Source organism: Siniperca chuatsi, linkage group LG12, assembly GCF_020085105.1.
Source record: "Siniperca chuatsi isolate FFG_IHB_CAS linkage group LG12, ASM2008510v1, whole genome shotgun sequence".
Classification (NCBI taxonomy): domain Eukaryota; kingdom Metazoa; phylum Chordata; class Actinopteri; order Centrarchiformes; family Sinipercidae; genus Siniperca; species Siniperca chuatsi.
The window spans coordinates 27,155,145-27,183,107 of NC_058053.1; the positions used below are offsets into that span (position 1 = coordinate 27,155,145).

The window sequence follows — 27,963 nt, forward strand, 5'->3', positions numbered from 1 at the left end:
ACTGCTGCCACAAAGTCACAAGCACAATATTGTCTAAAATATCGTTGTACGCTATAGAAGTAAGATTTCCCTTGGTTGTTCGACTATATTGTTCCAAGGTTTTGCTTCTATTGTCTTTGTCCTTCCTTGAACCGGGTTGATAAGCAAAAACACTGCATGGAAAAAAAGGTGACGTCTAATAGTTCACCGCCCCCCAAAAAAAAAAATCAACTCACTGAGCTTTAAGCACAGGTTTGGGAAAATAACACAATTGACACATTTGGATTTACAAATGAAATCTTTATAATTCTCTTCAAAAAGAAATGAAGCCCATCCAATCTAAACCAAATTGAATTTCGCCGCCCGTCCGCCTCGTATCCACACGAGGCGCCAGGCCGCTTGCTACAGGTCTTCTCTGCACAACTACAGTAAACACATCTTCATGAATCATGCTTGATTTTCCCAGATACTTTTGCATTCAAACATTTTATTTTGGTAAAATCATACAATTGCACAGCTGAGTGTTTCCCATGCAGTGCAGGAGCCTATTCGCTAATACAGAAAGCAAAGTCTACATCTAAAGATCTCCAGGGTTCTCCAGAGAACGTGGAACAAGTCTCGGGTTCTGCCCGCAACAACTTGCACAGAACATCGTGTTCGTCCCAACCAGCTGCCTTGAGAGTCAATGCTACAGACCTGCTCCACATTCGTGGAGAACTCCCAGAGGCGTCATATATGCAAATACAACAATGAGAATAAACCACATGTTTGTTTCTTTAAGGATTGCCATGTGCCAGACATTCACTGGAGAAAAATAATTATCAGGTCAAATTAGAGTAAAGAATCAATAATGCACACAATTGGAGAATCTGAACACTTCTGCACTGATATGCTTAGGAAATTTATTTGCTCATTTGACAGCTATATTCCAAACCTTGGCATGTTTGTTCAATTCCATTTCAAATTTTGATGACCAATCAGTATAATCTAATAGAGATGACTGGCCCTGAGGAGGCCCTGAAACAGCTGTGGATATTATTTACTGAGTCCAATGTATCTTAAACATTAAAAAGCTCACACTACCCCGAAATATATAAATTTCACGCATACAGGTGACATTCAACATTCAAGTGCCAGTGTTTTTTGTACTGTCTTTTGGTCAAGTTTCTGAAACTTTCAAAGAATCACTTTGAGGCTTACAAAAATAAATATTTGTCAAAAATGCTTAATAAATTACACAAAACTAGCAGCAAAAGTAGAATCTAGAAATCTGTGCAAATGGCTAAATTCCCCCGACTGCTAAATCCCCTGGTCCCAAATAAATCCTGGTTTAAACGTTGAGAACCCTTCCCCTTTGTAAACAAGCTGCGTTTTTCACAATCTCCTTACACACAATATTTGGAAGCTTAAGGACACATATCCAAGACATCTATATAAAACTCTAGATGTGCAATAAAATAACTTTTGTAAAACTTGATGGGCACGACGTACAAGGGCCTACACACCTAAATCAAGTAGCACCATTCAATCTCAAGTTCTCAACACTGTCAGTGCATCCGCTTTTAGTTCAACTTCGTTAAAAAAAAAAAAAAAAAGTTTCAAGGCACAACACACCCGATGAGAAAATTGGGAGCATTTTGAGGTGAAACGCCCCATCTCTCCTCCTCTCGATGGCTGCTCCTCTTTGAGAGGAAAAGCCTGCTCTGGCTTTACGAAGCCACAGATTTTTATTTTTTATACATGTGCGAGCAGATTAACTCCCAGAGGACCTGACAGTACTTTAATGTTCCATAAGGAAGTGGACACTCCCCTCCCCCCCCCACAATCTTTGGCCACCTCCACAGTTACACTACGCAGCAATGGAAACCAAAGCCAGCGACAACGGTGGTGCACTGAAAACCGTGCCCCACGCCTACCCCCGTTCCCCTGACCCCAGTGGTCGGAGTGCTGCTCTACTCTGCTGTGTTCCTCGCTGTTTAATTGATAAACCTCAGTGATCGTTCAAATGCCTGTCTCTTAAAGATGAACCATGCCTCCAACGCAGCTTGAAAAGAGAAAACGTTTGTAATTAAGTTAAGCCTGCGACTCAGTTCACGTGTCCTTCCTCCTTGACCAAAAAACAAAACACTTGCAAGCGTAGAATACCATCTGGGCCTCATGGTTGCCGGTCGATTCGGTAAACACTAACACCACGCTATGCCCTCCCGATGCTGTGGTCCTTTATGCAGCCATTTTGAACTTCACTTTCAAGATGGCAGGCATTTTTTGTTTTGATACATATTTGTAGAAGAAACAATTCAAAAATCAAAAAACTAGCTACAACCAGTTTTTCAATTTTGCACACACCTGCACCAAAAATGTCTCAAGTAAAAATAAACAAAAAACACCGCCCACTTAATGTAGCTAGCACTTGGTAACATACTAGCTGCCATAACACTGTCAAGTCAATTGAAAAATGTGGAGTAACAAGTTCCAGCAGTGATTATTCTGGTTTAAACCTCAGCAATTGTTGGCACTGAGCTTAATGACTTCTGTGTTTCTTAAGATTACAATAGGAATGGCTATTTTAAAGACCATCATATCCATAAAAAGGAGCCTGTCCAGGATAGAGTGAGCAAAAAAGGAAAAACAAAAAAAACATATGTAACTTTGTCCTTAAGGATTAAAATACGGTTGCTTCACAGAGTGGCCCAGTTTGTATTAGACATACTAATGGCTCCATTAGCTGTTTGACTATAGAAAAGGCTACATGATGTTCCTGCAATAAATTTGAAGTTCAAATGGAATCATGACTCAGAGCCACAATACCTCAGTATTTGCCAAGGTTTGATTAAGACCAAGCTTATTTTACCTTTCTAATATTTTTCACCAAACAAAATAATAGTAAAATCAAATTTAGAGCTCTTGGCAATGTTCATCTGGTGAAATGAAAACATAGATTTCCTGTCTAAATTCCAAAGGCACAGTACATTAACATACAAAGGATCCTCAGGTTATTCAATTGGGGTTTTTTTTTTTTCCACAAAAAGAACAAAAATACTTTTAACAATGAAAGCCCGAAGTTGCTATCGGACAATGCATGTCAGCATCCATGCTCACTCTGAGGTGTGCGAATCTCTGCGGTCTCCGGTGCATTGCACGTGCTGGTGACTTTCCTTTGCGCCGTGCTGCACTTCCTTTTTGAGAGAAGCGAATGGCAGAGAACCAGGGTTGGTAATGTACTGTGTGTCAGTGAAGCTACACAGGGAGGGTTGTTATGATCTGGCTTAAGTTAACATGTGGTTTCCATTGGGTCGGCATGGCAACCTACTCCTACGGCGACTAGTTGCCCCACCAATCCACACTACCAGAGTGGCTGTAGTTTCCTCCGTAGCCGTCATTGTTGTAGAAGTTGCCACCGAAGCCACCTGTGAAGGACAGGGTCAGAGGTCAGCCGAGCAGCAACACAAAATTAAGTTTAAATCAAATTGACAGAGTGGCTTGTTTTCCCATTAAGGGTCAGCTTTACAGTAACTGTATGCAATAAAGAGCTCGCGATTTGTAAGTTACGACTCTTACGCAGTGCAGTTTATGTCCAAAAGCACAAACGTTGCAACTGTTGAAACCATCACTATTTTTGTGTAGAACCGTGCTGCATTAAGTTAACAAAGTGAGCCACAGATAAAAGGCTGGGGAAATATTGTTTCCTTACCTCCACCAAAGCCGCGGCTTCCTCCATGGCCTCCAGTGTTACGCCCTCCACGGCTGCTGCTGAAGTTTCCTGCGCCACCTGGCGTCTGACGGTAGTCTCTAGCTCCGAAACCACCAGAGAACCTAGACAAGACAAGAATTTGTTGGACGTTATGATACAGATTTTCCGACGGCACGACAAATTAGAGACCAAAAGTAGTAGAAGCTGTGTCGTCGTTAAAAAGCGAGAATGCTCAGCAGAAAGAAAAGCAGCGTTTAAATGTTTTACGCAACAAGTACTTCTCTTAACAAGCTTATAAAGCAAATGTACATCTTGTGTGCCAGGTCTCGTGGCTAACTGAGCAGTGATCAGTCAGGCAAGATGTCTTTTTGTGGTACAACTTTGACCCACAATACTCTGTATGGGGCACACAGCAATTGACAATTATAGATATGAGATATAAAATCTTGCGTCTATTCAGCTTTATGTCAAAATATGCCAATCCATCATTACAATGACTAAGATATTGTTCAACTGAGCGTGTGTTTGAGAGCACATATGGATGCGTCACTGCATTCCCAAATGTCAGCATTTCATCACCTGGTTACTGAAATGTCGCAGATATGAATGAGGGCTGCAACTATCAAGTCGATGTAAACATGCCCACAAGGAGGTCTGTATCGGCCCAGACTTTGTGTATGTTCTAAAAAAATGCGACAAATTACCTCTTAGAGCGTCCTCGGGTCGTGCTCTTGTGCTGGTGCTCGTAGGCCAGGCTCTCAAGCCAGGAGGGAACCTCCTGCTTGGCCTCCACCAAAATGTCCAGCAAGTCTTTGGTTATGTTGCTGTTTTTGTCGTTAAAGAACGACGTGGCCAGACCTGCACAAAAACGCAGCAAGAGTATGATTATACAGTCATTAAAATACATAATGGGCATTAAAAATTTGTTTAAAAAAAAAAAACATGTTCATACCGAGGTTGCCCACACGTCCCGTACGGCCAATACGGTGAACGTATTCCTCAATGTCACTGGGCAAATCAAAGTTAATGACGTGCTTCACGTTGCTGATGTCCAGACCTCTCGCAGCCACCTGGAAAAGTAGAGGTTGGGGGGGAAAAAAGAAATAAATAGTATAAATATCAAGTTCTGGTAAGACACCGCCAGACAACTTACAGTCAGAGTTTCATTTGGTCCACTGGCCAAATTAATAATGGAACTTAAGTTCATTAGCAACAGCTGATAAAATGTGCCAATGTTAATAAGTTCAGCCAAAACCAGTTTCCTCCATGACCCAGTTGGCCTGGTTCCTGTCAGGGTTTTTTTTTTCCAAAACTGAATCAAACGCGGAAATAAAAAAAAGCTTTCAACCTCAACATTTCATTTATTGTAATTTTTTTTTTTTTAAACAGAAAATAAAAGATTCTGCAAGAGATTTGTTACCCTTTGAGCTTAAATTCAAGTCATTTAACAACCTGGAACTGGATCAAAAATGGCTCATTCTTAGTTATGATAACGTAAATTTGCACTCTGAGCACAAATAAAAAAAAATTAAATTAAAAAAAAGGTACATTTGTATCTTTATGAGCCCAGAGGGAAACAATCATCGTTACTGCAATCATTTGTTATTTTAAGTATCTTAAAATAAGCTCATTAACATATTACTGGATTATCAGAAATCTTTGACAAACCCCTCAAATAAGATCCAATCTGATCTTAAAGCCCAAAATGTTTCTTTTATTAAAAAACACTATCGTCACAAAAACAGATTTTATTAAAATGTAAACAAAAGAACCAATCGAACCATTCAGCTCAAAGATGTGATGCAACACCTTAGCTACTGAGGAGGAATATGGCAACTTTATAATTTATTTGAATCTGGTCTATGATTTGCAGCTGAGGATGAAGTTGAAGGGGGGCGTCGGGTAAGAGCAAAGATTACTTACAGCTGTAGCCACCAAGATGGGGCAGCGTCCAGACCGGAACTGATTCAGAGCTTCCTCTCTGTCTCTCTGGGATCGGTCTCCATGGATGCTGGTGCAGGCATAACCCTCGTGGTAAAGGAAGTCCTCCAAAGCGTCTGCTCCTTTCTTTGTTTCCACAAACACCAGAGTCAACGATTCTTTGCCTGAGTAGGTGGAAATAAAAAAATAGGATGGGAAAAAAGGGAGGAGAGCAGGATAAAGAGCATGAAAGGAGAAAAAAGAAAATAAAAATCATTGATAACTGGGAACAAGGCTATGGATGGATATTTTTTAACTAAAAGATGGGAGCAGGAACTTAAAACTGGCGTACTAAAAACGTCAGCAAGTGCAAGCTCGTGATGTAAAAAGGAGAAAAATAAAAAATAAAAATCAAAAACCAAAATGACAACTTAGAAATGGACACAGGGGTTGCATAAAAAGCTTTACATTTACTGACAACCATTAACTGTCAACCTTTGCTTAAGGTTTTCTGCACACAGTGCTGAAGATAACTGAATAACTTAATTATGTTTAAGCTAGGGATGTCCCGATCCGAGTCTTTTAATGTCTGCTGATGCAGGGTCTGATCAGATACTTCGATTTTGATTAAATACGGACCGGACATTGAAATTACAGCTGTAGCCTACTCAATCTGACACATTATTTACAAGCTACTCGATCCAAATACTGAAGGCGCTGGTTCAAAACTATAAAGTCTTCATCGGCTTCAATAACTGATCTTATGTGAACGGAGCTGGGAGAATGCGACTCCTGAAGCGATCCGCTAGAGACGACGTCTCACTCTGTTGGGAGTTGTTACAACTATAGAAACATTCTGCCCACTTGCGGTTGTACGGTGGCGTTACAGAGCGATGCTTTTTAAAAAAAAAATAAATAAATAAATCACAAACATGCGGAGTTGCAGGGAGCACACAAACCCAACAGCAAAGTTTAATGTTGGCCTATTATCAATCTACTCACAGAATTAATGTTAATTTACAACAGATTACATGATCTGCCGATGGATTAAAAAGTTAATGTAATAGGTAATTGTACTCTAGATGGTTTTGCTTTTTAGTCTAGTTATTTGTATTTTGCTGGGGGAATATCTGCCTCTTATTTTCATTTATTTCTGCTATTGTATCTTACTACATGACTTCTTTTATTCCCATTTGTCAACGCTGCACTGTTTGTGTGTTTGTACTGTCTCGTTGTTCTAAAATAAAAATTGTTGATCACAAAGAATTATTTGCCGCTGGCAATGTTAATCATTTTAACCGGTGAAATCGACAGTCAGCGCCGGCTAAAAATTAAGCTGCTAGCTGAATGTTTTGTACACTGTTCTTTGCTAATAAGAGGAGAGAACAGATTTGTTGGCGTCTGAGCTCAGTGAAGGTGTGTATTTTGCAAACCAGGGTGTCTGAACAGAGTCAATCACTGGTGCAACCAAATAAATTCTCACATTCATACACTAATTTTCACTCGCATATGGAGCTAAACGCTCGCAGTGTAGAGCCCGCATGCTGCAACACCAGCGGGCTGAGTAAACACAGCAAGTTAGCGGATTTTGATCGGCTTTATTTTAGCCGATACAGATCCATTAAAATATGCCTGGATCAGCACAGTTTAAACAGTTATCGAGTTGTAAAAAAAAAAAGAAAAAGAAAAAAGGTTACAATCCAGATATTTGGCATTAATGGCTATCAGAATAAAAGCTTGATAGTAAAAATGGCTGAGGGGTGATGGGGTAGGACAGGCCATTCCAAGTTGCATTATTCGCACCTAACCCTGCAACTGTTCTGCACTCTGGCACCAGCCAGGGGAAACTTTAAAAATAAATAAATATATATTTTTTAATTAAACATCCAAAGCTCTATTCTCTCCATATTACTGAAGCCTGCAAGTACTTTAAGATGAAGCCATGATCAGCCCAATCAGACTAGCTAAACTGTCATGGTGGCAACAACACACTTGGCTAGCCATTTCCATGCCCCCTCCCCCAAGCCACTTTACTTTGGTTGATAACAGCCAAGTGTGTGCTTTAGCAAGGCTGTCCATGACATAAATACACACTGGTTTGCTTTTTATAGTGGCAGGTGCACCAGCTACCATGGAAACAGCACAAAAAGCAATGTCTGTCATTTCTTGGGAGGTAAAGTCAAGTTATAAAAAACACAAGACTTCTACATAATACCAGTAATTGCGAGAGATTGCTCAACACACTTAAAATTAACATCGATACGGTACTATTCATTGTCGTCCCTTATAACAGTTAAGTGGTCTAAAGGAGATCTACAGATACAGTCTGTTCACTGCAGTAACAGGTTGGTGCCGTTAAATCTGCCACAGCCATCTGACTCATGGAAACAGAGCTCTTTTTATGACAACCAGCCAACACGATCATGTCGAGCCAGCTGACCTTTGTGCCGGTGTTGATAACACACTGATACACTGTGCTGAAAAGTACTCCCCTTTCAGTGCGGAGAGATTGTACTATTGACTCGAATTCTGCAGTTTCACTAAGTCTATACGGTGCAAGGCCAATGTTATCGTAGGTCCAACAAGCTCTTATTGGAAAAGAAATAAAAAATAATAAAAAAAACAGAACTGAGGCAGCATGTCAGCTGGGGAGGGACAGGATGAGCTGTGGGGATGTGATGTTTCTGGCTTGTGGGTCAGAGTGAAGTTATGGTATATGTTCATACTTACCAGGTTTCTCTGGTGCCTCTGTCACATTTTCCTGAACCTCACTGGGAATAACTAAGATAAAACCAAACCAGCCAGTAAATGTAAGGCTGCTCAGTACACAAACATAACAGCTTTATGTCATCATGAGAAGCAAACCCTTTAAAAACACGGCAAGCGATTCCAGTGCCTGCTTACCGCTGCATGAGATTTTGTTTTGATATTTTATCTTTCACTGCAAGGTCTTGCTATAATGAACATTTGTTAGCAGAGATGTAGCAAAGTCAATATTAGCTTGATATGGGGCAGACTGACAAAACACAGGACGATGGGTTAGAGCCCAATGTGGCCGTCATTGGGAGGAAAAACAAACGTTTTCCTTATGGTGTATGTATTTCTCACCTGTGGCATTAAGCAGGTCAAGGAGGAAGGACCTCTTGTCGTTCTCCTCTACCCAGACCACCTTCTGGGTGATGTTTTCTGAAGTGGAACCAACACGTCCCACTGCCAGGAAAATGTAGTCTTCTAGGAAGTCACGAGCAAGAATCTACGCAAACAAACCAATCAGATAGTCTGATAAATATCTGCATACTTAAACATATATACAAAAGGTTCTGTGTACTTGTTGACTGTCCAACGTACCTGGATCTCCTTGGGGAAGGTGGCACTGAACATCATGGTCTGGCGGATGCCTTTAGGTGGCATTGTATCTTGCTCCACAATTCGTCTGATCTGTGGCTCAAAACCCATGTCCAACATGCGGTCAGCCTCATCCAGGACCATGTAGCTGTAGAGACACATTTCATTTAATTACAAAAAACACAATTAAGTATTGAATCAGTTGTTTTAATTAATTAAAAAAAAAAAAAAAAAGCCTGAAACTCAGTGTGGATCCCTGTGCTATACTGACTTGCAGTAGTCCAGGCCGATTTTGCCCCTCTCCATCATGTCAACCAGACGTCCAGGTGTGGCCACCAGCAAGTGACAGCCTCTCTCCAGTTCCCTGATCTGCTGGCCAATATCAGCGCCGCCGTACACCACGCAGGGACGCACGCGTGAGCGATAGGCAACCTAGAACGTAGGAAGAAAAGGGAAACAATTAAGCTTTAAAAAAAAAAAAAAAACCTTACATAATTCAATGATCAGGCAAACAATGTTATGTTCGATGATAGTGTCAGATACAGTCAGTTTTATGGCTTGGAGCTCACCTTCCTGGCTTCTTCATAGATCTGCAAAGCCAGTTCTCTGGTGGGAGCCAGGACAAGTGAGATTGGGTACTGCTTACGGCGGCCATACCTTCCATTGTCCTGAGGATGAAAGAAATCATGTTTTTTTTTTTTTTTTTTTAGTACAAGTCAATGATAATGCCGGATATGTTCAATCACTGTGCATTTTTCTTCCCCCAGCACCTGTCCATTGTTTTTGCCGGCCTGCACAGCCTCTCCTGGCCCTTCTGTGAAGATCTGACTCAGCACTGGCAGCAAGAAAGCAGCAGTCTTACCGGAGCCTGAAACAGAGCAGGGATCATGCATAAGGTTACAGTTTTTTTTAAGACTACCTGAAACTAAAATATAAAACCAGGGAGCCAAAAAGCATACGCTGAAAGGTCCATCAACCTTTACTTTCAGTTTGTCGGGTATAATAATCAGATGATTTCTAAAGAAATTGGTTGATCTATTCAAGGCTGTCAAGTGCACGCATTGAGAATATAGAGAAATACTCACCAGTCTGGGCGCAAGCCATCAGGTCTCTCTTGGACTTGATGATGGGGATTGCATACTTCTGGACCGGGGTGGGACGAGTGTAGCGACTCAGGGTGATGTTCCCCATGATGATCTCACCCATGTCCACATCATGGAACTACAGAATAATCAGTCACACCATCAGTACATATGACAAACTGCTCATTTCAAACTAAATTACACCATTAAGAATATGCATCACTGCTCAGTGTAGACTTACACTTTCAATGTGGGGTGGGCAGTTACTTCCAGTGGCCTCCACAGGAATATCATCATATTTCTCGAAATTTATCCCAGTGTTGCCTCCAGAGAAAAGCTCACTAGAAAACAAGGTTCGCAAAAGTTGAAGTCAGACGCAGAAACGAGATGGCTGATGATTTTGCTATTTGAGGGCAGAATCTGTCTTACTGTTCCAGGCGCTCGTTGGGAGCAGTGGGCTTGGACCAATCTTCTTCTCTGGAGTCCTCCGCCCAGCGGCTGTTTCCTCCACCAGCAAAACCCCCACGCTCATATCTGTCCACATGCACACAGAGTGTTAAAGCATGGAGCTAGAAGAAACCCTTAAAGTTTAATTAATACAAGGGTACCTGCACATCAGTCATTTTTCATTATTTAAAAAACAAGCTATACAACGTGCAGTGTATAACTCAACATGCAACTCAATAGCTATACTTGTATAGAATATTTTCAGATTTACAAGTTTATTGCGAGGCGACCAGCTCATCATGTCAAATAATAAAAAGGTCTTGAGTGATAATCACTGGCAATATCTTAGAACAGGTTGAAAGGAGCTGTTTTTAAACTCGTCTGCCAGTAAGGTTTTAATACAAGCTACAAGCCGGTTTTACACAAAGTAGTAAGCTAGGTAAAGACTTCAGGGGTTTAATGTAGCAAACCAACATACTGCTTAGGTTTATCACCTCTGCCAAACAAGCTATTTCAAATACTGGAATAAAGTACTGGAAATGCTCAGTGTCATAGAAAACAAAAATACAATAAGACATACTTTTTCAGTCTGCTCCAGATTAAATTAAACGCTTCTTTGTAAAAACACAAACTTTACAGTTTTCCCAAACACACCTTCCCCTTGAACCTGCCCCACGGTCATTGAAGAAGCCTGTCTTGGGCCTATCAGAACGTCCCCCAAAGCTGTTGTAGGCAGCGTCCCTTGGCGTTCCTCCCCAGTTACCATCTTTGTTGTCGTGACTGCCAAACCCTGTAACGAACAGATAAAGAGCCGGGCAGACGTCATCAGATGGCACCACTTTCCTGCCAAAAGTGGTCTTTCCCTTAAAGCAAAATGCTATCAGTTGTTTAAAAATCATCTTTATTTAATCTTAAATTAAGTGCACAGCTAATATTAAAGTTACAGTTTACTGCAAATGTATATGTAGACTAACAGAACTCTGATATCATAACTGTATAAACGAGGGTGGGGGGGGGCCGAGCTTTCACCTTAAACTACACTGTCACTCTACAACTAGAGCTATAGTTAAAAATTTTAAAGCATGTCAGGGTTTCCCCACCTGCATTTTGTAATGGTTGATTAAACGAGCCTCCACCCCTGTTACCACGGTAGGCGCCACGCCCACCTCTATCATTGCGAGGGGGTCCTCGCCCTCCAAAGCCCCCATTTGTGCGGTTGTCATGGTAACCATTCACAAATCCATTGCTGCGTCCACCGTCCCATCCAGGTGAATCTTCATTGAAAGAAAGGAAAAAAAAAAACAGAATAAGAGGCTTGTGAGGAGGAGCATAAAGCAGCACGTTACTTATTTGTGTCAGTAAGTATTTGGCTGTACTATTAGTCCTTCCTAGCCACGAGTCTCTCCTCAGGTGCTGACCTATTTTTTAGCCTAATTTACTGACAGGTGGGATGCAAAGAACTCCTTAGTAGACTAGAACCTGGATTGAAAGCTTGCATAGTTATCAGAAGGGGAAAAAAATTGAGGCTGGTGGGGGCGCTCGCTTGCTAAGTAGCTGAGGCTATGCCACAGTAGCATCAAGGGGCAGAGCAGCCACCCAAACCTAGTCTCTTTGTCTGGCTTTGAATGAGTATTGGTTTAGCCAAAAGGGCTAATTCTAGATCTGTGGTGAGGATCTTCACTTACACCTGTTGGTCAACAGGTAAATGCTTCCATCGTGGTGCCCCCTTCATGTAAGCACAAGGGAAAAGCCTTGTAAAGCTTCACAAAAGACACACGCTCTATGTGCTTAGACCGATCCATAGCTTGGACAAGTTGTCTCAGATACAGATCTGAGTAATTAAATTCAGTATCAGGCCAATACAAACATACATTGTCTAGTATTTATTTATTTATTTTTTAAAAACAAGCTCAAGAAGGTATCCTGTCGATGGTGACAAGATACGGATTTTGGTCAGTTCAGGGAGTATTTGGGACCTCTCAGACAGAGCTGCATTGCAATCAAAAAGGGCATGAAAGTAATTACTTCCATTTCAGACGTGGAGACACTTTCACCAGTGAGTCAAAATGTTTACTAAATAGATTTGAGCTTTAACAAGTGCACTGTGGTAAATCAAGCAATTGACAGCTAACTACAAAAACACTGCACCAGAATTTCTGGTAGAATAAAGCCACTCAAACTGGTAGACAAAAATGATGCATGTGCACTCTGCAAACATTGCAAAGCACAGCATGCAGTAGTGTCACAGCCTAACTTTCCGAGACACCAATGCAGATGGCGTTAAGGTTCACATCAAACCAAACCACCAAAAAACAAACAAAAAAAGACGTACTAAACACTAAAATCAATGCAAGGTACACCTTGATCGCAAAGCTCGCTCTTGAAATTACCTAAAAATGTTGCAATAGCCCGTAGTGGTGCATCCTAGCTACCAAACACATGAAAGCTAACTATTCTCCTTGTCCATGCAATGTTGGATTGACCACATCATTTGTAGCTTACAAGCCCCCCGATACGTTATGCAAGTTGTGTTTAAATAAGAAAATCACTAATGAATTTGGCAAAGGCTACATGGATCATTTTTGCAAAGAACAAAAACATTAAAATGTACCTATGGATATTAAAAGGCTACATTTATGACTAAAAGTGTCTGAAATTAATTAAATTAAGATTGTTATGCATCAATTCTTTATGTTATGGCACAATTAAAGAAATTCGAGGTCAAGACGTACATGATATACATGTACTTGTATAACCAGTATTTGACCAATAAACTTTTGAACTTTGATAAAAACGTAATATATGAAACTTTGGTAAACTTCAGGGGGGTGGTGTCATGTAGGAGCTCCCTCTTAAATGCCCATCACGGCATCGGTTGATGCTATCAACAAGCTGTTCTTTAAAAGCGTGGGCCTAAACCGAATTGGACCACGTACCGTTTTCTCTTTTCCACAGGCAAATGTCTTGGCTATTTCCGAATCTGGTAATATCGCTTGAAAGAGATCTGAAATCCCGTCATTAGAGTTGAGGGATTGGCGTTTTGCTGCTGACACCACAGAACCTCTGCGTGCAGCGTTGGAGTGGTTTGGTGAATCCAACACCGTTTGGAAAAGAAGAATACGCCCCCTAGCGCAGTCTCACATTTCAGGTGAGTCTTGACGTGCCCATTTGCCCCATTTTGATCATGCCGCCAGGTGTGCCACACTCCAGACAGCAAATTAAGGGAATATTCTAGAGATGCTTGCACAGCAACCTGAGCCTGCTCAACTCCAAAGACTACATGTTGGCAAGATTCCTTTGACCTGTATACCCCACGTTAAAATGAGCTTGGACCGTCTGCTCACCTAAAAGAGAACAATTTTGGTCCATTAACATCCAGGAAAAGCCAGCTAAAAATGAAAAAATTTAAAAAAAAGTCAGCTGGTCTATTCATCGCTTAATTGCAAAAGCCAAAGGAAAGGCCAAGGAGAACGTCTGATAATCACTCTACTTTGAAATAACCTGGCAGAAACAAACATCCCTTCCAGGCAGATCAATCGTGCCAAGGAGGGGTGAGTGTACGCAGGTTTCTGTTCAACCACCGAGTGCACCAGTAGATTTCAATGGTTATTCTAACTTCACACCAGAGAGAAGTAACTAATCAAAAGAAATCACTCGGAGCGGTCAGTTGTTGGAACCGAAGCCCACATGCACTCAGGTTCTCACCTCTGTGCTCAATAATCCCACTTACTTTTCAACAGTATGCCGTAGGCAGACAAAAAGTTACAAGGTCTATGAAGAAGCAAAAAGATGAAGAACTGAGAGCCTTGTGATTAATAATGAGCGGGATTGAATTATGCCAATACAGCAATGTAAAGCTCAGTTTCTTTGCAATCCCCACTTTGATTTCATGGCTGCGACTGACGGAGGTTAAAGGGTACGAATGGTTGGACAATGTGTGTCTTCTATAATTCTTTCACAGCTGATATTGTCATTATTAGTAAGACAGCCACACTAGTGATGCAGTGCAGAGTCCTTAAGGCACCATCACCATGCATCAAAAGCAACTTCATTTGCAAGCTTTCACAAACGCTGTGTTAGGCCCAGATTTCTGCTGCTTCTGTCAAGTGACCATGACAAAGCAAGGGCACATTGATTATGCCCCAGTGTTCAGATATATACACTATAAAAACTCTGCCAACAAGTAGATGGCATGGCATGCAGGTAGAGGTCAAGGTATACCGCATCTGTTTCGCCAACCCCCACTGTAGGCATGGTAAAAGGCAAGCTCTTGAGAGGCCAGTCTTGGGTAACCTGAGCAAAGGTAGGGAAGCAGGCTATAAAAAGACTCGCCCATAATTACTGGCTCATGCAGTATGAGTGTTGGGCTTGACTTTACACTAATAGTTACCAATCTTACAGTCATCCCATCATGAAGTATAGTTATTTCTGTCTTTGCTGACACTGTCTGCAATGGCGGTAGGCACTGCTTAGGAGAAACTTAGGGGACATTGCAGGTGAAATATGGGCTTGAATATACAGAAAAATATCGTTTTAATGCATCTATCATATGCTTCAATAGATCAACTCACTATAGTAAAAGGAAAGCATTAACACAACAAGCTTATGCTTACATGAAATTGTCATTTACCTATAACATATTTCTTATTTTGACTGCAAGCACCCCAGCAGAGAGAAGCACATCAATCAATCATGAGCCAATTATAAAGTTTTACTGTGTGTATAGCTCTAACCTAACCCTCTCCCCCTTCGCACTGGCTTTGCTGGTGTGTAAAATTGCTATTTCATGCATCTAGAAATGCAGGTTGCCCTCAGCGAAAGCAGACAGAAGGGACTTACAGAGGTTTACTGGTGCCACTGAATAACCGCACTGTCTACCAGCGGAATAAGCATTTCCTGCTGTGGAATAAGAAAACAGTAAAACGAGAAAAAACGTCAAGTGTGCAATGACACAGTACCATGATTCCAAGATTTAAAAAATAAAAATAATAATTAAGGAAAATCATGTAGTATGTCAGGAACAACATGTCTTGATTTAAAGCCTTTAGGAGGCTAAACAAGTACAGAAAAAACACTTAAAACCACTTCACAACCAACTCATCTTGGCTACAAAAACATTGTTAAAAAAAAAGTCTATAGATGTCAGTACTTATACAACCACCAACCAACCCACCCACCACATTTCCTTTTATCACAGCATTCAACAGCTAGCACTCCTCTTGTTCACATGTGAGACAAGCATAAACTTGGTATCAGATTACCTGTGAAAATAGTTATTAAAAACTGAATGACGGTTTTGAAATTTGCCCCGTACTCTCTCGCTTAGAAATTACAGGCCAACTTTATCCATGTCAAAATAAACTATCATGCACAGATCAGAAAACCCACTTGACATGGCTTTCTGTGCACTAGTAAAAAAATTAGACTAATGTCCTCAACGTTACTATGGTCTGAAGCAGCAAAAACACTGCAGAACCATTCATCTTTGTCTTGACCGGTAAAGATCAATGTGTTAAGTAACAAATATTGTCTGGCTAAAGCCTCGCCAATTTCTTCTCAATTGTGCTTGCTTTTACCATGCTCTAATGGGCTTTTAACATTAAGAACACCACAGGTCAAACCTGTGTTGATGGGTCTGACTGTGGCTCGTGGGTGAGCGTCGGATTAAACTCACCATTTTTAGGAGCGTCTTTGTTTCTCAAGTGAGGTGGAATGTAACGCCCTAGGTGGAGAGGAAAAAACCGTCATGTGTCACATAGTTAAACCCACTCATTTACTACAACTGGTACTGTTTACAAACTGAACAAGCTATACATGCAAGGACCTTCACTCAAAGAAAAGCATTGTGCTACCATAGATTGTTATATACACACACAACTCTACAGACCTTCCAATAAAGCTGTGCAATTTAAACCACTGTTTCCTCATAAATACACTACAAAAGCTTGTTTTGTAAAAAACAAACAAAAACAACTTAAAAAACATATTGCACGTGTTAGCAAAAACAGTGGTTTACATTAGTAACTTGAATGTAATAAATGCAAAAGTACCAAATTGTAAAAGACAATTACATGAGGCTTAAACTGAGGGTAATGTAATCAAATCACTACATTTACATATTTAAGTTAAAGCTGCTTTATTAGCGTACTTACTGCCAGTTCCTCCGCCTTGTCCGTCAGCAGAGTTCAAGTCTAGGACAGCAAGCTACAAAAAAAATGGAAATGTTAATGTAACTTGGTTCAAAATCAGTTGAACATCAGTGAGTCTGAAACTACCAACAATGGACAATGACAGTAACACAATACAATGCCTATGGATGAAATAAATTGTCAATCTTAAGCAGTTCTCCAACTTTAAACATTTGACTATCCACTACTATTTATTAAACGGTTTCACACTTTAGTCTGAACAAACCATAACTCAAAAAAGACTAAACACCCCTTTTTGGCTTTAATAAAAACTGGCTTCTCTAACAACCGTCTGATCATCTAACAAATTACGAAAAAAAAAAAAAAAGACAAAAAAAAGTTAAATAATGCGAATTGATACTTGCAGTTAACAAGGTTATCAAGATTAATACTGCGTGAACTGTGTAATAAATCGAGGGTATTACTTTAAAAGAAGAAGAAGACATTAATGGTCGCTAAAAATCGCTGCCAACATTTTCTCCTGCGCCACGTTTCAGGGTGAGAAGGCCTGACTTTAGCCGGGCTAACTTAGTAGGAGACCGGCCGCGGCGCAAATGATAGCTAACCTGGTAAATTTCCATTAACGGAAATAAAATTACGCGAGAGGTGATTTGCATATTATATAGTTAGTTGGGTTTAAGACTACGGTTATTATTTTTTTTAAACAAATACAGCCCTTAAAAAAAAAAAAAATTAGAAGAAAAAAAGCTTGTTAGTTTAATTCGCTGGCACAACGTAGTGACGAGTTCCGCCATCACAATCTTCTCTACGGCGCCATCAGCGCCTCCATTTTACCAGCCGCAGCGTTAGCTTAGCTGGAGGCTAGCGACTTAGCTAATGTAGCTCCCCTCTTTCTCTGTCGAAACTACATGTGCGCAACGGTAAAAACATCACATTTCTAAGAGAAAAACAAAGAAGTGACCGGTTTAAAAGTACTCACCTGCTGCTCTAGACCGTGTGGATTATCAACGACCACATGACTCATAACTAAAGAGAGTAGTAGGAGATTATTTCTGAAGAGAAAGGATTTTCTTTGTTACCACGACCGGCTATGCTGTGACGTTAAATTAGCTTCTTCTTTTTCTGTACAAATTACGACCTTGAGCCAACGGTTACTTATAAAGTTAGCTAGACGATTACGTTTGCTTTAAATAAATAAAACGACGACGTTTGTATAAATATTATTTCCGTTCAAGTTTCCAAATTAAATGCTTGCTGTGGAGCTGTTGAACTGAAACTCCTTCTCAGTTGGCTTCACCGTGTTGGAATGAGACATGGAGTGCGCAGGTAGCGCGAGATATCGCTTCTGTAAGCGGGCTGATGGGCAAATATCGCGATGTTTCCTTTCGTCTCGGATTGGTATGGCCGACAGTAGGAAAAAAAAAACAGCTATTTGTCGACACATTAAACCAATCACTACGGCTGGTGTTCCTCTGTCCTGCCCTGTTTTATACAGTCTATGGTCCTGCCACAGAACAAGTAGTGCGTCATGAGCATAATGTTTCACAATGCGTTTTTTTAAAAACCCAGAACCGAAACCTAAACATTTGTACCAAAACACATACCCAGTATTCCTAAATAGGAAGGAGATTTTTGTACCTGGGGCCTGTTTCAAGAAGTGCATCTGGTTAAGTTTGGGATTTACTCATCGAAGTTATCCAGATAACTTGATGAACCCTTTTATAATAATAATAATAATAATAAAACTTTATTTATAGAGCACTTATCAAAACAAAGTACAAAGTGCTTCACAACGAGAGAAATAAAACACCACCGTGAGTGACGAAATATAAAGAAATAAAATAAACAGCCAGTTCAGGTAAAATCAGGATCTGCTTTCAGATAAAAATGTGTTTTGAGACGAGACTTAAACGAAGACTCTGACTCAGACAGCCTGATGTCTTCGGGCAGGTTGTTCCAGAGCCTCGGGGCCCTGATGGCCAAAGCTCTGTCCCCCTTAGTTTCCATCCTGGACTCAGGAACAGACAGGAGACCCCTGCCCGAAGATCTCAAACTACGTGAGGGTTCATAAGGGATTAAAAAGTATATAATAATATAATCTGGAGCCAGGCCATGAAGAGCCTTAAAAGTAATCAACAAGATCTTAAAATCGATCCTGAAACCAACAGGGAGCCGATGTAAAGAGGCTGAACCAGGTGTGACGTGGTCGCACCTCTCGGTCCTGGTTTACAGCCGAGCAGCTGAGTTCTGTACAGTCTGCAGTCGTGTCAGAGTTTTTAGATTAAGACGAGTGAACCTTTTGAAACCTGGAAGAGCAACGGATGAGCGACTCCTCTTCCGGGACAGGCATACGAGTAATAGATGTCATAGGCAGAGTAGACAAACATGACAATTTAAAGATTACGCTTTGGATAAACAGAATGACAATACGAAGTAAATGCTGCAAACGTCTATAAAGAATATGGATGTAGGAAGACTTCGAGCGACTTCCTCTCAAAGACAGTGGAAAGAGGACAGACTACTACACATACACAGGAAACTCAACAATACCATAAAGCCTATATACCGTATGTATAAAATGGGACGTGACATTCGGAGTGGCTGACCATCCCTTACTCCTATGGTTTCAAATGTCCTTTGTAAGGTCATTAGGGTCAAGCATAAACACAACCAAAGCCTCCTCCCCCCCTCTCTCTTTCCTTTCTCTAGCAGTGAGCCTTCTGTTCTGCATACAGTGCAGGCGGTGAGGTCAGTTATCCGCTGCCATGCTGCACCAGTACAGCGAGGGCCTGGGAGACCATATGTTGCTGGGATAACATACACCCGAGGTAATTGGCTACTGGTAGAAAGGTCGACTGGTGAGAGATTTCTGAAATGACAGAGGATAAGCGAGGCTGATGCCGAGGAAATCCCCCTTAATCTATCTCCGAGACATCACTGCTCAGGTATATTTAATCGTGTCCTCCAAATACGCCACTGAGATGAGTCGAAGTCATGTGTTAACAAGACCCAAACCAGAGTAATTGATCATGCCATTTGTTCGAGGTCAGGCAGGGACATCATGTATATTTGCACCTGTCTGCCCCACGTGTCAGCTTGATTTCTCATGATTCATTAGTCAGTGACGTAAAGTGTATTTCCTGACAGGCGGGGCAAACACCAAGTTGCACCTTCCTACTAAAAAAATAAAAAAATGTTGCTTAACCTGATGCAAAACTGGCAGAGAGGGTGTGGACCGCTTACGTAAACCTGTACCGTATTTAAACCCAATACACGTTAATGACCCTTTGCTTTCAGGAGCCCTTCTCTCCTGTTCTGGGGAATACTCGAACTCTCTAGGTTTCTGCAGTCACGTTTCAAATATTCCCAACACACTGAGTATTAGTGGACTTTTTAATGTCTCGTCCACATATGTGTGGCAGGACTTGTGGCCCCATCTGCTGGCCAAGATAGTATTTCACACTTACAGCCGAGTCCATACAGCCAGTATATACACCGTACTATTTATCTATTATTATACAAATGCATTTATTAGGCAGAACCAGCTGCAGTTTCACATTTTCTTTATCGCTGTCACTTAACAACTCGTCCCTTTTGTGTGTAATTTAAGTGTGCAAGTTAAAAGATAGAAGACAGATTTCTCATCCCATTAATTCCACCATTTCACCCTAATACCAGACTTAATTATGCATTTCAGCTCTTTCAGTTTTACCTCCACATTTATTTTGTCCGACAGCCCAGTTCCTTAGCTTCTACACCAATATGAGCCTTCGTCTCTATAATATGTGCCCGTTTAAAACATTTTCTTTTTACTGCAGAGCTCCAGGGATGACGGCTGTGGACAGAGTGGATGAGTGTGTTGGGGTTTCAACACACGGCTGCTTTCAGAGAGACAGCGGGCTGCTCGTGAGTGCGAAAGACTTAAGACACAAATGTTGCCGGGACTTTCCACTCCAAGTTGTTGTTGAAAACTTAATAAATCGTTGTTGAAATTTTATTTCAGTGATGGCGTTCTTAGCCCTGCTTAATTCTTCTGTAAGAAAGAATTGCTGCAGCCCAGAGAGGTCCTGCGCAACTTAATAACAGACGTCTTATCGAGTATGACAAGATGTTTAATGTCAATACAAACAAAACTGTATTGAGACACCGGCCGTACACCTCCAAAATGCTGGTTGAACCTGCTGTAAAGACCTATTGTTGTTGTTTTATTAAGTACAGCAACAGTGCATTGAATTAGTATTACATATCTGACTTGAGAACTGCCTTTTATCTTGCTGGATGAGTGGAAGAGTTTGTTGTACAGAAGCGTAAATATCTTCATTCTTTATTATTATTATTTCTTTGTTATTGTGGAATCATTTCATAGGTTTTGTACTAAATCAGTACACAGCCTGGCCTTAATCTGCCAGGAGAAAACGCAGTACAAGATGTCCAACGATCACATGTGACTGGAAGGTTTGTAAAGTGGACAGTGCCACCGTGTGGCTGCTGAGAGATCGTCAGCGCTGAATGAAACCTCAGCTTCATTGAATTCAAAGCAGAAAAAAACTTTATTGAGACAAAAACAATAAAAAAATATTATAAAAGGAGAGAGAGAAAGACAGAAAGATCCTTCACACACACACACACACACTCTCTCTCTCTCTCACACACACACTGTAGTGAATCAGTTCATCCATCTGTCCATTGATTCCCCTCTCTCCTCCGAGGCTGCAGGTATCCCATGATGCATTGTGTAATGTCACCAGCCAAACATGTACTCCATCGCCTTGGAAACAAAACTGTCATCCTTCCTGGGTGTCTGTCTGTCCGCTAGCACCTAAAGACAGACACAAAGATTTATTTCTAAGGTCAACCAAACGCATAGTTCAGATTTTTCAAGCAGACCCGAAGTGAACCCTGAGGTCAAAGGTCACCTGGTAGTCGCTGCTGGAGCTCCTGTAAGCGGCGCTGAGCGGTCTGATGGCGGAGCGAGGAGTGGAGGGGAGGACGGAGGAGGAGGAGAAGGAGGTGGAGAGCGGAGAAGAGACGGCTGCACTGCTGTCCATCACACTCTGAGACAGAGAGAAACAACTTCACTGCCGTTCGGTTCAGGCTTCAAACTGGGCTCAATGTCGCCTGACGTGGAGGACCAATCAGACGGCAGAGAGACGGACAAACGGGTAGGTGGGTAAAAAACGGGTACTGACCTTGTCTATGCAGGGTTTGACTCCCACCATGATGGCGTCACCAAACACTTTTCCGTCTTTAGACAGAGCTTTCCTGGCCTGAAGTCTGGACTGATACTGAAGGTGCATCCAGTTACCGGGAGACGCCATCTGTCAGTAAATCATCAATACATCCATCAGTTCACATCAGTGCACCTCTAAAACCTGAGCTCACTGTGTAGCTGTACGTTTCCAAGCTTTTGGCTCTACTTCGTCTATAAAGCAAAGTTCACTGATCAGGATGCTTACTTCCCTCTTTCAGCATCACATACAGCCGTGATTCTCGTATGGGCTCCAGGACCTGTAAAGGGTCCAAATGGCCCCAGCAGAGGTTCCACAGACCAATACAAACTGGGGAATCTGACGTTTTCTCTCTGGATACCGATTCAGATGATACCGAGTTTTCTTATACTATATACGACAGGAACTTACTCTGACCTGCTGATATAAAGACGAGCTACTGCAAAGAGTTTCCCTACGGGATCTGATTCTGATTCGATCCGATATCAGTGCTCTTTCCCCCCCACAAATGTTCCCAATTCCCAAATCTGTATACCATTCGGGGCATGGAACTCGTCGGGATCATTCTAGGGCTGCAACTAGCGATTATTTTCATTGTCGATTAATCGATTAGCTGTTTCGTCTATAAAATGTCAGAAAATGGTGAAAAATGTCGATCAGTGTTTCCCAAAGCCTAAGATGACCTCCTTTAAATGTCTTGTTTTGTCCACAGCCCAAAGATATTCAGCTTACTGTCATAGAGGAGTAAAGAAACCAGAAAATATTCACATTTACGAAGCTGGAATCAGAGAATTTTGACTTTTTTTTCTTTAAAAAATTACTCAAAATGATTAATCGATTATCAAAATAGTTGGTGATTACTTTAAAAGGAGCCGTGTGGAGGATTTAGTGGCATCCAGCGGTGAAATTGCAGTTTGCAACCATTTGAATCCCGCTCGCCTCGCCCTGCCCTTCCAAGCGTGTAGGAGAAACTACGGTGGCCACGAAACTAGCCAGTCTAGAGCCAGTGTTCGGTTTGTCTGTTCTGGGCTACTGTAGAAACATGGCGGCCTCCGTGGAAGGGGACCCGCTCCCTCTGAAGATTAAAAACGGCTTATTCTAAGGTAACGAAAACACAACGATTCTTATTTTCAATGTAACTTTAAAGCATTACTTATCAACTGTAACTGCAGACGTACATACATCTTATTATGCTTGCACATATTTTAAATACATTGATCAAGTCGGTTTATGAAATTGTTACAATGCATAAAGTGCAGTTAAAATGTGACCATATCCTGACCAGACGGCAGGCACACCATCCCGTTCCTGTCTAATAAATGTAACACACACACACACACACGGCTTTAGGATGACTGGTGTTGTGAACAACCTGACAAACAGTGCTGAACTGCTGTGAGTAACATTAATGGAGATCAGAGCCGTGTGTCCACAGGACAGCTGAGGGTGAACGCTTTGTTGAGCTTCATTACGCACTCCTGCAGCTTTTCATTGAACCATTTCACCTCTGTGTGGATCTACCCTTTCTCTTTTTCTACTCACAAACCAAAAGTGACCCGCTAAACGTTACATAGCTCCTCCAGTTGCTAAAGGTTTGTTGTTAATAAAATGTAATGTCAGTATGTGTGTGTGTGTGTGTGTGTGGGTGTGTGTGTGTCTCACCGTGTGTTTGAGGATGTTTCCGTACTGAGCGAACTGCAGCAGGATGTAGGAGGCCGAGGCTGGAGGAAAACTAACACACACACACACACACACACACACACACACACACACACACACACACACACACACACACACGTCAGGTTTATGTCTTCACAGTATATTAAGCAGTACAGCAGTGCCGGTAGTATATTTAGCAGTATAAATACCCAAACACGGTGACCCAGGTCTGGTCCAGCTGATCGTCAGATGACAGGGACTCTCCCTGACTGTAGAAGGGATCCACCTGAGCTGGAGACAGGCACACCTGCTGCACACCTGGAGACAGAGACAGGTAGACAGGCAGAGTGGGAGAGACAGACAGGTGAATGCAGGCAGGGTGACAGGAGTACCAGCTGTAATCAGCCAAAAGTTTAATTTCAGCAGTTTCATACTTAGCGTTACTTAGTTACATCTGATGTAATGAGTCAACATCAGTCATTCCAGCAAATGACCAAAAACAACATTTTAGTGACAAAGACCTCTAGTGGCAGGAATAATGACTCGTCCGTCTGGAGGAAGTCAGGTGACGTTAGAGACAAGACGTCCGCAGAGGGAGGAGGTGATCAACAAAACACGTGAGATCGCTGTTTGTTCGCCGTTTCCTACCGACAGTCAACGTCGGTTTCTTTTAACTGTGATTGCTGTTGTTCCCTGACCGTAACCAAGTAGTTATTGTTATAACCGCGACAACAAAGATCCCCTGACCTTACCAAAGCAGTCAATAACCAAAACCGTGATGTTTCTGTAACCCCAACCGAGTCATTTTGTGCCTAAACCTAACCAAACCTTATGTCGTCCCGACGATAGTGGTGTCAGATCAGAAAACGCTTCTCTGTGTCTATCTGGAGGGCATGGACCAACAACGTATTTTCCCACTTGTGCTGCTCTAAATAATTACTGCAAAGCAGACGTAGGATGTGATTGATTGATCAGTGTCACCTGCAGACAGATCCCGACGCATCTCATCTTGTGATAGTTACTAGATGACGGTCTAAACAGTCGTTTCATTACTTAAATATGTGGCTAAATATGTTTGCTGTGGGATATGGCACCTCTGCTTGTTTACCCTGAGGCTAACATAGTTCATAATATATTTTTGGCTCGCAGTCGGCCTCCCAGTTCATCCCAGTGGTGTTGGATGGGGGCTGAGGTCAGGGCTCTGCGCAGGCCAGTCAAGTTCTTCCACACCAAACCGGGAAAACCATTTCTTTATGGAGCTTGGCTGTGTGCACGGAGAGGGACAAACACAAACAGCTGGCACAAAATTGAAAGAACACTACTGTCTAAAATATCATTGTATGGAGCATTAAGATTAATCTTCACTGGAACTAAGAGGCAGAGCTGAAACCAGGAACAGTACTATTTGGCCAAATAGTAATAATACTAATAACTAATACTAAACACAACATTGACTTCTAGAACAAACAGCTAAATCCCATTCACACATACTGAAATTAAGTAATAATGCCAATAATAAACCTAAATTTGAACTGATTTTTTATATATATCAGCAGTAGTGTCAGTACTTGTTGTAGACTCACTACAAATATCAGCAGTAGAATAAGTAGTACCAGTAGCAGTGGTAGTATCAGTCTGTACCTGTTCCTGGAGTTGAGGCCCCACGTGCAGACAGAGGAGACTGCATAACTGGAAAAGACTGAAGAGAGAAAGATGTTAAGACTTTGTAGAAAAGGTTTCAGTCGTAGTCATCTGGACACTGTTTTCAGAATCAAGACGTTTCGGCTCCCATCCGGAAGTCATTCTCAATTGTGAAAAAATGGAACAGGAACTCAGAAATTTAAGCTACTCTGAGTTGCTTAAGCCCCGCCCTCAGGGAGGAGTCTTCCTGAGTGTCTGCTGTTTACCCTGCCTAGTTTCACCTGAAACTGACCTAATAGTTTCCATGATGGCCCAGTAACCAGATGACTACGACTGAAACCTTTTCTACGATGGAACACTCCTGGACGAATGAGGGATGACACCGTATTATTATTATTATTATTACCGTCATGTTAAGACTTTGTTTTTGTTTTTTGCCTCGATCACATTTCATCATCATAACTGTCTGATTCCTTTAAAACACTGTTTTCTTACTTTTACAACCAAACATTTTGTCGGTGGTTCCCAAAGTTTAGTGTGATTTTATGCTGCGTTCACAACCGTGTTGACTTCGGCAGAATCTTTTCACTGAGATTTTCCAGTTTATGTTTTTATTATATATGACCTTCGTGAAAAACATCAGTGTATAATAAAAGTGATCAAGGATTGTTGAATTATTAACGCGTGTTGTATTATTTGTTAGGTGGTTCAGAAACTCAATGGTAGGTCTCTTGATTTCCATCATTAGTTAGTAGCGTCTTTCTCTCTACGGCAGAGTTTTGGTTACGTTTGATAAGTTGCGGCATAAGAAGAGATGGTGGAGAGTTCGGCGTGAGACTAACTTGTTACGACATAACTGTTTGAGTTGACTTTCCACTCCAACTTCAGATCAAACTTACTTTCAGCTGGTGCAACAGGCTGCCGGGCTCCATCAATCAGACAGCGTCTGTGTACTAACCTGCCTGTGTGTGTTGAGGGGCGTCGCGATAGCAACCAGATCGTCATGGATACTGCGAACAGGTGGGGCTCCACTCTTATCCTTGGGGGTGGGGACAACGGGCTGCGGGGCAGAACCTCCTCCACCCCCTCCTGCTGAAGTGCAGGACAGGACACGCTAATAAATCTGCACAGAATAAATGACAATCAGCTGATCTGCGGATGGGTGTCTTCACGCTGACCTTGGTGCATACCTGTGCTCTCCACAATGGGCGTGGCCAGGCTGAAGGGGCGTGGCTGGGGGGTAGTTGGTGCTGGCAGGTCGCCCATCAGGAAGCCGGGCAGAAATTGAGCTCCAGAGGTCGGCTTGGGAGAGGTGGGAGAGCCCAGGGTCATCGGTTCAGTTCCCACTGACAGACAGGGACAGGAAGACAAGAGACAAGTGGTCACCATCAGGGGCGATGTTTATTTCATTCAATAAAATGTAAACTGTAGCAAATCAAATGCAGCTCCTACACAGACTTACTTCAATATTTCCCAATGCACGACTTAATTTCCTTATCCATAAAAACGTGGTGAGCCCGAGGAGGCATACTGTGTCTGCTTGCTCATTTTGTGCCACACAAGTGTTAACAACATTTAACATTTTGGTTCACACTGTACAGATTGAGCAAAGACAGCTGTCAGCTCGGGCTAGCATCTTTGTTGGATTAGAAAACATTAGGAAACTTGGGGAAAGGTTAAAAACATTCATATTTTGGTTTAATGAAGTCTGTCTGTTGGGATCAGTCCAGTAAATGCAATCACAGCACAGTAACATACAGTCAGATCTGTGCTTTCATTGGCTTGCTGTCAGCATGTGTGAACAGAGGAAATATATATATAAATATAACCCGCTGATTGACCTCTAATAACACGTTTTACCTCTTACAAAAACCAGAAACAGGAAAATAAACACCACTGTTCGCGGCTAAAGAGCTAACAGGTTTTCAGAGCAGACAACAACAGAACATTATAACAAGCAGACGACAACAGATAAAGACTTCATAAAACTCGAGTTACCTTGTAACTCCATCTCTGCTTCGTTACTTTCTGGCCGCGAGTTTCAAAAGTAGGAAGTGACGCCAGGCAAAAAGATGGTTAGCTAGCAAACGCGGCTAGCAAAGATAACTGATTCGTCAATATAACTTACTGTTATTGAAAAGTCTACCTATGTGAAGCTAAATGCTAACTTGTAGCATCCATTTAGCTAAAGTATAGTGATTTAAAATCGGATATCTCAGCCCGCTGCACTTTGTTTCTGGAGCTCAGAGGTGTCGGTTGAGCGAGCTGAGTGGAAACTAAAAGCACTGCGGCTAACAGGGCAACTTCCGGCGCATTTAGATGACGTCAGTGTAAAGATGCGTTCCGGTGAGTTGTGTTTTATACGTAACTTGTATAAGCAGATTTAAACTAACGTTTGACAGTGATGCACTGAGGTTTAAGGTTTAAAAACAATACCCACATTCCCATATGTACATTGAAGAAGTTTTTGGTCGCTGTAATAATTCATATTCTCCATAATTCCAATGAAGATATCCCTGTGTGAATGTGAGAGAAGTGAACACAATCCACAGTCCTAATTCCATGCAAAAATGCATTTCTAAATCCAGCATGGACAGAAGTTATGGAACAATAACAGTGACCAAAAACGGTTTCAGTGTGCATACGGACAAAATGAACCTAACTTTAGCTTTAATTTACTTGTTCAGCCTTTCACCAGGTTACTAATCTACCACTTTCTAACTTTTCAGAGTTACAAGACTATTCAAAGCTTACGTTTTGTTCAGAGAAAAACACCAGCTGACATACAGGTTTAACGTATTATCTGTTCACAATGTCTGGAA

At 41.7% G+C, this 27,963-nt stretch overlaps 2 protein-coding genes across 11 annotated transcripts; both read right to left on the reverse strand.

Annotated features, from left to right (window-relative positions):
• Positions 1–258: 258 nt before the first annotated feature.
• Positions 259–17,935, reverse strand: ddx3xa (DEAD-box helicase 3 X-linked a). Of its 7 annotated transcripts, none has more exons than XM_044216286.1 (20): positions 17,593–17,935; positions 16,617–16,668; positions 16,139–16,186; positions 15,304–15,363; positions 11,631–11,738; positions 11,119–11,254; positions 10,447–10,551; positions 10,259–10,358; positions 10,021–10,156; positions 9,706–9,803; positions 9,505–9,603; positions 9,207–9,367; positions 8,939–9,083; positions 8,699–8,843; positions 8,321–8,371; positions 5,594–5,775; positions 4,623–4,740; positions 4,375–4,528; positions 3,671–3,792; positions 259–3,386 (listed from the first exon to the last, which is right to left on the reverse strand). In XM_044216286.1, the coding sequence occupies exons 1-20, from the start codon at positions 17,635–17,637 to the stop codon at positions 3,301–3,303; spliced, it is 2,151 nt and encodes a 716-aa protein (XP_044072221.1). In that variant the 5' UTR covers positions 17,638–17,935; the 3' UTR covers positions 259–3,300. The 7 variants fall into 7 exon arrangements, with proteins under 7 accessions (XP_044072221.1, XP_044072218.1, XP_044072224.1 ...); XM_044216283.1 differs by having other exon boundaries at positions 11,565–11,738; XM_044216289.1 differs by lacking the exon at positions 15,304–15,363 and having other exon boundaries at positions 17,593–17,934.
• Positions 17,936–21,321: 3,386 nt separating this feature from the next.
• On the reverse strand, positions 21,322–27,467 carry nup35 (nucleoporin 35). Of its 4 annotated transcripts, none has more exons than XM_044216294.1 (9): positions 27,140–27,467; positions 26,332–26,487; positions 26,100–26,230; positions 25,142–25,199; positions 23,710–23,818; positions 23,504–23,573; positions 21,803–21,931; positions 21,530–21,667; positions 21,322–21,432 (listed from the first exon to the last, which is right to left on the reverse strand). In XM_044216294.1, exons 1-9 carry the CDS (start codon positions 27,150–27,152, stop codon positions 21,355–21,357), a joined length of 882 nt encoding a protein of 293 aa, XP_044072229.1. In that variant the 5' UTR covers positions 27,153–27,467; the 3' UTR covers positions 21,322–21,354. The 4 variants fall into 4 exon arrangements, with proteins under 4 accessions (XP_044072229.1, XP_044072227.1, XP_044072226.1 ...); XM_044216292.1 differs by having other exon boundaries at positions 26,320–26,487; XM_044216291.1 differs by having other exon boundaries at positions 26,100–26,233; positions 26,320–26,487.
• Positions 27,468–27,963: the final 496 nt, after the last annotated feature.